Raw genomic sequence first — 13,929 nt, 5'->3', positions numbered from 1 at the left:
CGATCTACTTTCCTTATTCTGTGTGGCGATCTACTTTCCTTATTCTGTGTGGCAACTACTTTCCTTATTCTGTGTGGCGATCTACTTTCCTTATTCTGTGTGGCGATCTACTTTCCTTATTCTGTGTGGCGATCTACTTTCCTTATTCTGTGTGGTGTCTACTTTCCTTATTCTGTGTGGTGATCTACTTTCGTTATTCTGTGTGGCGATCTACTTTCCTTATTCTGTGTGGCGATCTACTTTCCTTATTCTGTGTGGCGATCTACTTTCCTTATTCTGTGTGGCGATCTACTTTCCTTATTCTGTGTGGCGATCTACTTTCCTTATTCTGTGTGGCGATCTACTTTCCTTATTCTGTGTGGCGATCTACTTTCCTTATTCTGTGTGGCGATTTACTTTCCTTATTCTGTGTGGTGATCTACTTTCCTTATTCTGTGTGGCGATCTACTTTCCTTATTCTGTGTGGCGATCTACTTTCCTTATTCTGTGTGGCGATCTACTTTCCTTATTCTGTGTGGTGATCTACTTTCCTTATTCTGTGTGGCGATCTACTTTCCTTATTCTGTGTGGCGATCTACTTTCCTTATTCTGTGTGGCGATCTACTTTCCTTATTCTGTGTGGTGATCTACTTTCCTTATTCTGTGTGGCCATCGGTATGGTATTTATGAAATGGTACTCGGATTTCATGAGATTATCATACAGTTACTGTATTATAGATCAAGCCTTATGATTTGAGGTGTTTAATTGCCATCATGCTGGAGTTCTACTTGACCCAGACTAGGTTTCTATAGCAATATTGATTGTAATTTTGATAAAAAATGTTTTTCTCAAGTTTCCTTTACTTTTGTAGACTTGCACTATACCATTAGTTTTGTAAATATGTATAAATAAGTATGGACTCTGGCAGATTCAATCAGAAAAACACTGTATTGCATGCTAACTATTGGAACATGAAACAGGAAGAAAATCTTCATTATTTCCAAACTTTGTTATGATGGATTTTCTCTCCGAGTACAGGGAACCTTTGTTATAAGGTTTGGTATCAAAGTTCTCTGTGATCAGCAGTGATGGATTCAGCATTTCCCTGGGAGTGGGATTAAGCCTATAACAAAACCAGAGTAGACACAGAGAATTCCCAGGTTCTATCACAGCTAGGGTACTACACATTATAGTCTTAGCTTGCCACTGGTCACAATATAGCTCCATCATATTTCTCTGAATTCATAGCTCCATCATATTTCTCTGAATTCATAGCTCCATCATATCATATTTCTCTGAATTCATAGCTCCATCATATTTCTCTGAATTCTTCATCCTTGCTTTCTACATCCACTACAACCAGCTTGTTCCTTCTTTGATTCATTCACCCATGAAGATAATGGGTTGGTCCAAAGTCCTTTATTTAGGAGAATCTAAATGTGTCTTCAGGGGTGAATGTAAGACTGGCCACCAGACCCTAAGTTGCTGATAAGACTTTCTCAGCAGAGTTCTTTACTAGATTATCTCCCCCTAGTTTAAAACTTAGAATCAGGCATGAAGTAGAGACAAATAAAATCAAGCCAAATTTTAGTGAATTTTTTTTTTATATTCTAGAGACTGGTTGCCAGTCTAGGGTGAATGAGTTTGAAAAAAAACGTAGAAAACAAACAGATAAAAGCACATAAGAATTAATAATTTATTATAAAACAGTTTGTATCGTTTGAATTTTGATGGCAAAGGATTGGAATACAATTTGTATCGTTGCAGTATAAAGGTTTCGTTATATCTAAATCAGGTCCAAAAAGAATCTGAAAACTGAACTATTGCCAAAAGGAAGGCATCCATCTCCAGGCAGCTCCTTGGCTCTAAGCACATGTCTCTGATCATAGAGTTTATATTGATGTTGGAAACGCGTGCCTCACAAACAGAAAAACGATCTTTGGCCACAAAATCTCGTGTGACAAGAAGGTGGTAATTAAAATGACAGGAGACTAGTTTCTACAGCAGATATCATTAACATTGATTATGTCGGAGCACAACTAGTTAATATGTTTTTAGGAACAATGTGGATTAATTCTCAAAAATGAAACCAAGATAGAAAATAATTTGAATACTGTTGTGTTTTTGAAGAACATGTTAGATTTAAACCAGTGTGAATTAATGGAAGTACAGTTCACAGAAGCCACATGAACTCATTCACCCCTGAAATTTCATAATGGACTGGTCAATTATTTGATTTAGAAGAGTCTATAATGTATCTTTAGGGGTGATTAATGTATTGAGGTAATGCAGGAGAAAAAAGTCCAAATTTGTGTTGCCTACTATTGATTCATTGCCAGAAGGAGTCCACACAAGGATCAAAGTCCAGGATTTTGTTTTGCCAAGTTTCGGGAAACAATTATCAGACAAGCTTTAATTGTGTGAGAATTTTTTAAATGTCTGTTTGGAAAAAAGCACATCATATCTAGGTCCTCTCGCTATGGTAGCTAGTGTGCTTATATTTGGCCAGATTCTTGTTAAAGGTCTGGTAGCATGAGACTTATAGGAAGAGGAGGAGAAGAGTCTAAGATGGTAGTATGAGACTTATAGGAAGAGGAGAAGACTCTAAGATGGTAGCATGAGACTTATAGGAAGAGGAGAAGACTCTAAGATGGTAGCATGAGACTTATAGGAAGAGGAGAAGACTCTAAGATGGTAGCATGAGACTTATAGGAAGAGGAGAAGAGTCTAAGACTTATACAAGATATAGGAATAGATAGGGTTGTTAGAAATGATGTTAATTAAATCCAAAGTGAGGTAATTGCATCATAGAGGAGATTACAGATGTCGCCTTTGAGACTTTTGATATAGGATGCTATTATAGATCATGATCAGAAAAACAGGTTAAGTTTTTACCTTTTAAACAGAAGGTATTACTTATTTTACCATTGAAGGGAACAAAAGTCGTAGAGCAGAGTTGGGTAGGTATCATGGAGAGGAGAGCTACCAAAGATGGAGGCTAGTAAGGGGGTGGGGGAGGGGGGACTGATTTATAGGGGACAGGTGGACAGGATATACAGTGGAACACATGTCTGCTGGTCAGAAGATGAGATCATTTACCAATTTGTTTGGACAGATGCCTGTTAGTGATTTTAGTACCAAATGTTACAGAAATCAAATGGTAAGGCTGGTCAGTAACTGATACCAACTCTGTGATTTACACAGCTATTATAACGTCTATAGAGCACGTCAGGAAGTTCATCAACCTTTGGAATGCCTGAAGTGAACCTTTATCAGATTATACATTAAATATTAATTGATGGATTATATTATTGTGACACCTGTATGTATAAAGTGATAATCAAGATAAAATTTAAGATCTTATACTCTCCAAAATCCATGTGGCAGTGACAGCTTCATTAGAATTGATAAGTTACTACCTCAGTATTCATGTCTTCCACCTTCGAACAGAATCCACCTTTTATCTGAACCAGTAGATGTCTATAGACTCTCCCCATAACCCTCTGTAAATGACCTTACTCAATACTTAAATAAACTTTCAGAATCTGGACAACAGCTTCAGTAACTGACCCTAGACTGACCCTAATGTTGACCAAGTGCCTGGGTTTACATCTCGTCTGTTTATTCTGTCTATTCTACAATGTCTAGAGGGAACAACTATGGTGCCAAGCTTTCCTGTTCTGAAGTGGTCATGGTGGCATGCTTTTTCTCATGTGCTCATTCACATCATTAGTTGTAGGAGACCAAGATCAGGGGTCACACTAAAGGTCATTTGACCCTTCACTTGGTATCAGAGGTTAGAGGTCGTTTGACTCCTTTTTGACTCCTGATTAGAGATGGCACCAAATCCAACAGGAAGTGGTTGATTCCTACCAATTAGAGGTGATAAAACTCTTGGGGTCACTAAATAGACATGGCTCTATACTTACCAATGAGTGTGTCTTTTGAGGACGGTATTTGGAGTATTTCAGACACAGTTGCTGAAAACCATTTTTAGTACGAGCGTACTCTCGCACATTTTTTTTCCTTGTCGTGTGTCAAGTCTGTGTACATCCGCTATGCGCAGATTCAAACTGCGCACACGATACCGGAAGTCAGTGTCTTATACAGTTTAAGAGATTTCGCCGTGATTTAGTGACACCAACCTTTAGGGAGAGAACTTATATATGCTATGCCTATTGTTCAATCCCTTTTCAAATAATATTTGAAATAAAATTTGTTGAAAGTGAAACACCAACCTTTCAAAAACAGCGATGTTCTTCTATAAGTTAACAACAGTGACATTACACAATGCTAAACACATTTGTTTTGTGTAAACTTCAAGTGGCGTATCATACAAACTCTTGCATCGGTCATGATATTCTAAGCATTTGATCGACTTTGGGAACTTCTGGAACAATACAATGCAAATCAGGTGTATATAGTCAATAAAAGAAAGTGACGAAATGGATAACTTTTAGTACTGGCCAAATACATTAACAGTGTTATTTAGCAGATTATATTTAATTTATTTCACATCATCCTAGGCACTATTGCTTACTAAACACCTGTGACCACAGACCGCATTTGTTCTAATAAATATTTACAAAATTACACAGCCTTGCGTAAGAGAAACAGAATGAAAAAAAAAACACATATAAAATATCAGTCTGAGTGTTTGAACTCTAGATCTAATGTACCCAAGAAAGGCGTTCAAGCATGATACAGGTAAGTCACCACATGCACAGAGATTGGACAGTGGTCTAGCGGAGGACTATTTTGAACAGCGAAACAAGTCTGTCGTATCAATATGATAATAAACACAATTCTATGTAACAAAGAACACAATTAAGAAAGTTCAAAGTAATTTTTCATTTGAAGTTCTAATGATGAAGTAAAGTATTTATTACAATACATCAAGGACATAAACTATTTCCTTGCAACAGTCCCAAAGATAATGAGTGAAAGTGCTATGTACATGTACACCTGTTAATGAGGATTATTTCATACTTGAAATTAAAGTTAGGAAGTAGTTAGCGAGCACGTAATGTCTAACAGACATATTTCAGTCATACAGTCTAATATCATCCTTGTTCACTTTTGCGATAGTTTCCTCTATCAATAAGATATCCACTTCAATCCCCGCAGTCCACTGCAGTCCCCACTATGGTCCCCACTCTGGTCCCCACTCCAGTTCCCACTCCGGTCCCCACTCCTGTCCCCACTCCTGTCCCCACTCCTGTCCCCACTCCTGTCCCCACTCCAGTAGATAGTTTCCTCCATCACTCATCCCCACTCTGGTCCCCACTCTGGTCCCCACTCTGGTCCCCACTCTGTTCCCCACTCTGTTCCCCACTCTGTTCCCCACTCTGTTCCACACTCCGGTCCACACTCCGGTCCACACTCCGGTCCACACCCGGTCCACACACCGGTCCCCACTCTCGGTCCCCACTCTGGTCCCCACTCTGGTCCCCACTTCGGTCCACACACCGGTCCACACTCCGGTCCCCACTCCGGTCCCCACTCCGGTCCCCACTCCAGTCCCCACTCCTGTCCCCACTCTAGTCCACACTCCGGTCCACACTCTGGTCCACACCCCGGTCCACACTCTGGTCCACACTCCGGTCTCCACTCTAGTACCCACTCCAGTCCACTCCAGTCCACTCCAGTCCACTCCAGTCCACACTCTAGTCCACACTCCAGTCCCCACTCCAGTCCACACTCTGTTCCACACTCCGGTCCACACTCTGGTCCACACTCCAGTCCCCATTCTAGTCCACACTCCAGTCCCCACTCTGGTCCCCACTCCAGTCCTCACTCCAGTCCTCACTCCAGTCCACACTCTGGTCCACATTCCGGTCCCCACTCCAGTCCCCAATCCAGTGCCCACTCTGGTCCCACTCCAGTCCCCACTCCAGTAGATAGTTCCTCTATCACTAAGATCCCCACTCCAGAAGCGTCACCTTAATTTCCTCTGAGAGTGACCTCTAATGACCTTGACTACCCCTAGAGATCCCCACTCCAGTAGCCTCACCTTAATTTCCTCTGAGAGTGACCTCTAATGACCTTGACTACTCCTAGAGATCCCCACTCCAGAACCTCCTTACTTTCCTCTGAGAGTGACCTCTAATGACCTTGACTACCCTAGAGATCCCCACTCCAGTAGCATCACCTTAATTTCAGAGTGACCTCTAATGACCTTGACTCCTAGAGATCCCCACTCCAGAAGCCTCCTTACTTTCCTCTGAGAGTGACCTCTAATGACCTTGACTACCCTAGAGATGACTCTAATACTGACTCCCTAGAGATCCCCACTCAAGCCTCCTATTTCCTCTGAGAGTGACCTCTAATGACCTTGACTACTCCTAGAGATCCCCACTCCAGAAGCCTCACCTTAATTTCCTCTGAGAGTGACCTCTAATGACCTTGACTACTCCTAGAGATCCCCACTCCAGAAGCCTCACCTTAATTTCCTCTGAGAGTGACCTCTAATGACCTTGACTACTCCTAGAGATCCCCACTCCAGAAGCCTCACTTACTTTCCTCTGAGAGTGACCTCTAATGACCTTGACTACCCCCACTCAGAAGCCTATTTCCCTGAGAGTGACCTCTAATGACCTTGACTCCCTAGAGTCCACTCCAGTACTACTTCTTTCTTGAGAGTGACCTCTAATGACCTTGACTACTCCTAGAGATCCCCACTCCAGAAGCCTCCTTACTTTCCTAATGACCTCCTGAGAGATCCCCACCCAGAGAGTGACCTCTAATGACCTTGACTACCCTAACTACTAAGAATCCCCACTCCAGAAGCCTCCTTACTTTCCTCTGAGAGTGACCTCTAATGACCTTGACTACCTAGAGATCCCCACTCCAGTAGCCTCACCTTAATTTCCTCTGAGAGAAGCCTCACCTTACTTTCCTCTGAGAGTGACCTCTAATGATCTTGACTACTCCTAGAGATCCCCACTCCAGTAGCCTCACCTTAATTTCCTCTGAGAGTGACCTCTAATGACCTTGACTACTCCTAGATGTGTGGATGTTGTATGTAATACATGATACACCCGCTGAAAGATTATAAACCTTCGCACTGCTGTTAATATAACCAAGAAAATGAATAGAGAACGCCCTTATCATATAGCTATGGTATTGTGTATACCATTGATAGTTTACACATACAGGAAGTGTTCCTGCTCCACCCACTCACTGTATCTGTCCAGTACTGTTTTAGGCTGACCACATGGACAATTGACCTCAAGTTTATTACTCAGACCTTCCACATTGGAGGTCAGTGGTCTGACACCAGTTAAGTTATAAAATCCTGGCACCATCCACATAACTTTTGTATGACTCCCTTGGCTGGGCCTGATGTCATACTTCCACTCTAGAAGTGCCAATTAATAATGTTCATTACTATCTTAATTCACTTTGTCAGTGTCCTTAGAATTATACAGATCATTTGAAGCTTTTCTTTGTTGTTTTTAAAAAAATGAAGAGCCACATACACTAAATTAATAGTTTTCTAGCTTTTTGCCATTTTATCAACTTTGGTACCATTTATAAAATGAAACAATAAAATGAACTAAACCTCAAAGTAGGGACAAAGATATAAACAATATCTCAATGACCTTGGAATTGAATGGATAACCTTGTAGATAATAAAGTGGTGATGGACATTGGGTGCTATATAGATGAGTTCTATCATAGAGCAGGAAGGTAAACCTTAATTAACATTTGTGTGTTGTCCATCAACAGTAAGTATAGCTTCTCTTTAACCATCCTCCATGTGTGAACTTTGACCTTGCTTACCTGGCTAGACCTATGTGTACTAATCACCAGGGAGAGTAATTAACAACTTCTCTGTCGAAAACTGATGAAATAGATGAGTGTGAAATAGATGTTTCTTGGGTGATGAATGACAATATGCAAGGAGCAGGGAGGAAATGAATGATGGGTGCTAGTGTATACTGATGGATGTTCAGATTTCACAACTTACTGCCAGAATTTGTATATAGGTGTGAATAGTGAGTACCATGTGAGGGATAGTCAGCTGCCGCACTTCCAAACACCATGTGTTTACTTATACTTTACCTAAACTGTTAAGACTTGTATCTGAACTTTATTCTTCATAACTGTCAAAGCCCATACATTTCAACACTTTCAGTTTCCTTTGTATCTTAAGACATATGTACCAGTATACTTGCCAACTTTGACATGCAAACATTTCTGGGGAAGAAAAATATGTATGCTATTCTATATATGTCAAGCCCCACAACGAATTAGACAGACACAATTAATGAACAACAAAACTACAATTCCAAGTCCATAGATATGTGTAATACTGTTATATACAACCAGTGAAAATTTTATGTATGATATTTTGACGGCTATAGAATTATATGTGTTCTAAACTGTAACAGAACAGGCAGCATATGAAAGGTGTAAAAAGTGAACCAGTTCATTGTTTATGAAATGGAAGTTGAAGATTGGTGCTCCATGTGATTGCTGAATAAGTTATCAGAATCAGACATGCTCCTCTGTAAAAGTACCACATAATGGAAATAAGATTTTGTAAAAGAAAAGAAACTGTTCTGTGCATCAATGAATCCAGAATTTTCAATCTTAGCATGAACTATAGATAGCACCATTCATGGACTTGATTTAAAGATGAGTTGCTCCCTCCAAATATCCGTACTTTGGTAAAACAGAAAGTTTGTTTGTAATATTGACATATCTGCTCAGTGCGACAGAATCTGGAGCACCCTGATAATCACTTGTCACCATTTCTCAGCATAACTTGTATAGAAGGTTATCTCCCCTTAATTATAAATGTCTTGGAGACCAAAAGAACATGGCATGGTTTGAGTACCAATAACCCATTAAGGTTGCCACCTCTCGTTTGTACAGAAATGATAACAACTGAACCATCAGGTCAGGTGCCTGTTATATGTAGATAAGGTGTTTGGGATGAATCCTCTACAACATCTCACGGATTAAAATGTTCATCTAAGGAGCTGGACTGAATGAGTTATAGAAAAATTATTTCTAGGAACAAAATTATGTAACAGATATTGATAACAGTTCTGGTAAAATACAGTTCGCTAAAAAATATGTTATGTACAATATATTGCTAATTGAATATATAATAGATGAACCATTTTATTTACCATATGGAGAAGACTCATGTATCAATTGATTATGTTGAAGTCATGAAATTATTACTTTTGATGGTTTAATTCCTAAAAAGTATGGTACTTTATTAGTTTGTGTAACCATCAGTAGTGGTTTTTTACCCGGAAGAAATTAGTTCACTGGATGTATATTCTTCTGAAGAATCCACAGGAGACATACTGGTATATAGACCACACACTGTCTACACAGAACATATTTCAATACCCTCCACTGTTCTATTACGGTAACTGTCCCCAGATTTTAATTACCTCATCTGTTGCATTAACTGTGCCTGGATTTTAATTACCTCCCCTGTTCTATTAAGTGTTTCCAAATTTTAATTACCTCCCCTGTTCTATTTAATTTCTCGTATTTCAATTATCTCCCCTGTTCTATTAATTTTCATCACATTTTAGTTACCTCCCCTGTTCTATTAAAAAAATCTGTATTTTAATAATCTCCCCTGTTTTGTTAACTGTCCTCATGTTTTCATTATTTCCTGTGTTCTATTGATTTTCACCTCATTTGAATTACCTCCCCTGTTCTATTAACTGTCTTCATTTTCTAATTACCTCCCCTGTTCTATTAACTGTCTCCATATATTAATTATCTCCCCTGTTCTATTAATTTTCACCACCTTTTAATTACCTCTCCTGTTCTATTAACTTTCTATATCATAATTACCTCCCCTGTTTTATTGACTGTCTCCATATTTTAATCATATCTCCCCTGTTTTAACTGTCCACAAATTTGATTACCTCCCCTAACCGTTCTATCAGACCAAATTCTGTTTATAGTTTCCACCTGATCATTAGACTCAAGAGGTCATATGCAGGTCTACAGGCAGCCCTATATAGTTATAACACACCCCCATCCCCTAGCTCCCACAACCCCTGGTCCCTTACCCTGACTGATCCAGCCAGCCCCTCCTAGATGTGATCCCCTGGTGATCAGTAGGATCTGTAGAAATAGGGGTCAAAGTTTAAACAATCTATTGGTCAATATTAGCTTAACCCGAACCAAAGGTCATCTTTTCATGGACATGTTTGATATAATTTAGCTGTCAATTATATCTGCTCTGAAAACTTCAATCTTATTATTATATATAGTATTTTATGTTATTTTCAAACAGAAAATATTTAAGTCTGTATTAATTAATATGTCTCTCTTTTGATAAAGATTAATTAAAATTTCATATCCATGTGTTCCAGGCACACAGTACTTTATAGTGATAAGATTATTTTGTATGTTTCTGGTCCTTTCAAGATGTTCTGTATACTTGTGTATAAGCACCATGCAGAGAGGCTGAACCCCCCTATGGCTGAATGAACTCCTCTGATAATTACAGCCTCACCCCTCCTGTGATTGGAATCATCTGGCCTGGCCAGGTGTTCTCTGCTAGTCCCCCCCAAGTGCTAAGGGAGGTACCAGTTGTGCTTGTTGGATTAGCTATATTCATGGATTTTTGGTACCAATTTTGGATTTAAATCATTATAAAAGTAGAAAGGGGACTTAAGTCATGCTATATAAGTGTGGGAACTTATAACTTCTGGGATTTACTCAACATCACTTTGTGTGAAATTTCCAGCTTCTGGCGATATAGATCCAATGTGAGGGATTCATTAGGAAGTTTAGAGAACTGGTAGGTACATTATGTGTATATAATATATACTCATTATTTCCAAGATACATCAGGAAAGTTCAACAAATACTGTAGACTTGTTGAAAACACTTAATGTTATAAAAAATTTCATTTTCTCAAATTTCAAAATTTATACTTGAAGTATTAATTAATGCATATCACTTAGATAATAGAGATCTTCACAGTGTTATATCTATATATACCTGGAATACAATTAATGTCATGCTAATATTTCACGATATTTGACCCATACATTTGTACACTTATGTTGATATTTCAGCATGCAAGTAATTGTATGAACAGTTGTGCTCAAAATAATACATTCCTTACTTTTTCAAGACGTTTATAAATATCTTTTCCTAGAATATACCAAAATACAAACGGTTGTGAGCATGCATGCATGTGTGGCTCATCATTTGAAGGTTACAAATGCAAACCACTCTGAATGATGTACATGCTGGGAAAAAATCCAAGGTCTTTCTCTCGGAAGATAGAAAAAAATAATCCTGAAGTGCCGTTGAATAAAGGCGATGTGCTGCATGGCTGCTAGCTGTGTTTAGATTCCCATAACTCAGGTTTTACATGTTGGTTACAAAAAATCCTCCAACACCATATGTGGAACGGCATTGGAGCAACGGGTGCCTCTAATGTTTATAATTAAGGGGAATTTAGCTGTGCTGGAATTTCAAGTGAAGCAAAGACCATTTATTCATGCCATTTATAATCGTGTGGAAAACTATCGGATGGTCAAGATGTTAAAACATGTGCTAAGTGCGTCTAGTCCGAGTTTATTGAGTGAGTTTATTAAGTGCGCATGAGGAACAATTAAGGTTGTTTGTTTTGTATATGATGGCCTTGGGAATCTGAAGATCTTAATTGGTATGAAAATATTTCAGAGTTATAGCTGTGAGGGTAGAAATCCAGGTTTTGTCAATGGTAGTAATAAAATATATCCCCAATTACCGTAAGTATGGAAATAAATATCAAATTGTCATAAGACAATTAAATATCACACTTATTCAAATTACAGTAAACTAGCTAGCATTCATTAATGATTAATTAAGGGATATGGTAGTATAATTAACACAATGAGAGAGCATCATGATGTTGCATATATTACTTAATTAAGTTCCTTTGTTGGCTAATTATCTTATGCATGATTATAGAGATTTAACTTTAAGTATATATATAGACACATCGAATATGATATATCAATAATTCGTTTTTAATGCATTTTCATATTCTTTGTTACAGATCAATAATAATGGTAAAGCTAATATTTGTTTGATCAATGGTCAATAGATATGTATTTATCTCAAAGTTTTACACTCCACCCTCAAGTTATTTATAAGGAGATTATGGTCCAGCTAGACTGATGACTGGTGGGAGGGGGTACAGGGTAAATATATGTATATTTATCTTAGCTGACCAAGATAATTATAAGAATGGTCAGTCTGAAGATGATGTGTCCAGTTGGGGTTCTGTATGTCAACAATGAGTTAGAAACCTTTGTACATATAAACATGCTAGCAGACAGGTACAGATGTGGTCCTCCATTGATAACACATGTAATACCCAGCCATATTAGTCAACTTACAACTACTCAAATCCGGGATCAAATTATTATTCTCTGTAAACTCATAACAAATAAAGGATTTACAGTCAAAAATAATGTTTGATTGTGAATAAAGGAACAAAACAAATCTGGAATATATATACTTCACTGATGCATTACAATTACTGGTAAACGACATGTTAAGCTAACCAGGCTTTGGGAGAAGTATAACAGTGATGTCCAGGAGACTTACACTCCTGGTGAGAGAATGTGGCAGGTATTTACAGTCCAAATAGCCCCTGGTCATTCTCCTGGTCAGCCTCCTGTACTAATGTTATACTAAGATCCCAACTCAGCTGAATCATATCTATTTACAAGTCTGTATAACATTCCCTGAAATGCTAAACCTTAAAGTGATTGACTTTGATTGATTAAACTACCTAACAGGAAATGTTCTTTTCACCACTTATGATTCACATATTATCAATATTAATGACAAATTTCTCAAAATATATTTAATTACTTTAATGTTCCATGTTTTAGAGCAGATCTTACACATGTATAAGAAAGTTACTTGTTACACACCTGTACACAGTTACACTTGTGTGTATCTACTTATAAGCATAAGGGTGACATGGCTCCTGATAGTTCCCTCCCAGGTGACCTTTAACCTTTGGGTGTGTACACCTGTCTGACCTCATTGTACTATACACATCCCAGTTAACATAGGTGACATAATATGACCAAATAACTGGACCCCTGCTGTCCCCTATCAGCACAGAGGTCAGTTTGGGTTGGTCAGTTTATGCCCTTAGGGAGCCTTTATGCATGCTCACACAGCACCCAGTGGTGTCTACTGGTCAGTTGATGGTCAACAGCAGCAGGACCACACCCTTTGTGTTTTACCAGTAAGTATACCTGAAACTTTGATATTTATGAAATAAAAAATGACATCTAATTGTAATTATTGAAAATATTATATGTATCATATCTTTGTTTACTTTCTGTCAAAGGTATTTTGCCATATATGACTGTTTACAAAGCTTGATATTAAAGAGACAGAAAGGCAATATGTTGTGAGATTTGGTTTACAATAGAAAATACAACCTTCTGTATCCTGGTATAGGAGAATGTATGTAAGGCAGTATTTTGTGCTTTAAATATATCTGTCTCTCTGTAGTTATAATCTTAGACCAGAAATTATGCAGTATATAAGGATTGTGTTTACTGGAGAGAGATACAAGACAATCTGGGCTCAGAACAATCATCCAGGAAGCCAAATGTAAACAAACTGACATGGGTGATGTACATTTCAGCCTTGTGTTGTTGACTAGTGACATCATCATCCCTGAACCAGAGCTCCAAATCTCAGCCAATTTCTGACAGCTTGCCAATTCTGGTACTGGAAATCAACACTTTTCTGGTACCTAGGTATAAATATTTTCACCAGATTTATATGATAATGCACTTAGGATTGATACTTAAATAAATATCTTTCTTGAAAATTTCTAGTTGTGTTAAAATGCTTTCACTTTCTTTTAATCATTGGAATCATGTTGGTAAAGGTATATATTATATATTATATAAGTAAATCTAGCTGGGTAT

The 13,929-nt window shown here is 38.2% G+C and overlaps 2 protein-coding genes across 5 annotated transcripts in view; one reads left to right on the top strand and one right to left on the bottom strand.

The window, feature by feature from the left end:
- The window catches only part of LOC138314173 (uncharacterized), a 92,370-nt gene that overhangs the window by 43,922 nt on the left and 34,519 nt on the right, over positions 1–13,929 (top strand). The window contains exon 1 of one of the 4 annotated variants that reach the window (XM_069254363.1): positions 10,540–10,769. The exons of the other annotated variants lie outside the window; for them this stretch is intronic. The gene's annotated coding sequence lies outside the window, so the exon portion shown is untranslated. Of the gene's footprint in view, positions 1–10,539; positions 10,770–13,929 lie in introns of those variants that run through there. 4 annotated transcript variants of the gene reach the window in all.
- On the bottom strand, positions 5,124–5,813 carry LOC138313584 (uncharacterized). Its single transcript, XM_069253963.1, has one exon. It carries the CDS (start codon positions 5,811–5,813, stop codon positions 5,124–5,126), a length of 690 nt encoding a protein of 229 aa, XP_069110064.1.

Source organism: Argopecten irradians, chromosome 2, assembly GCF_041381155.1.
Source record: "Argopecten irradians isolate NY chromosome 2, Ai_NY, whole genome shotgun sequence".
NCBI classification, from domain to species: domain Eukaryota; kingdom Metazoa; phylum Mollusca; class Bivalvia; order Pectinida; family Pectinidae; genus Argopecten; species Argopecten irradians.
This window is presented reverse-complemented; position numbering and strand designations above follow the sequence as displayed.

Coding starts and splice junctions, on each gene's coding strand:
- LOC138313584 (XM_069253963.1), bottom strand. CDS start 5,813: ATGTGGACCAGAGTGTGGACTGGAGTGAGGACTGGAGTGAGGACTGGA.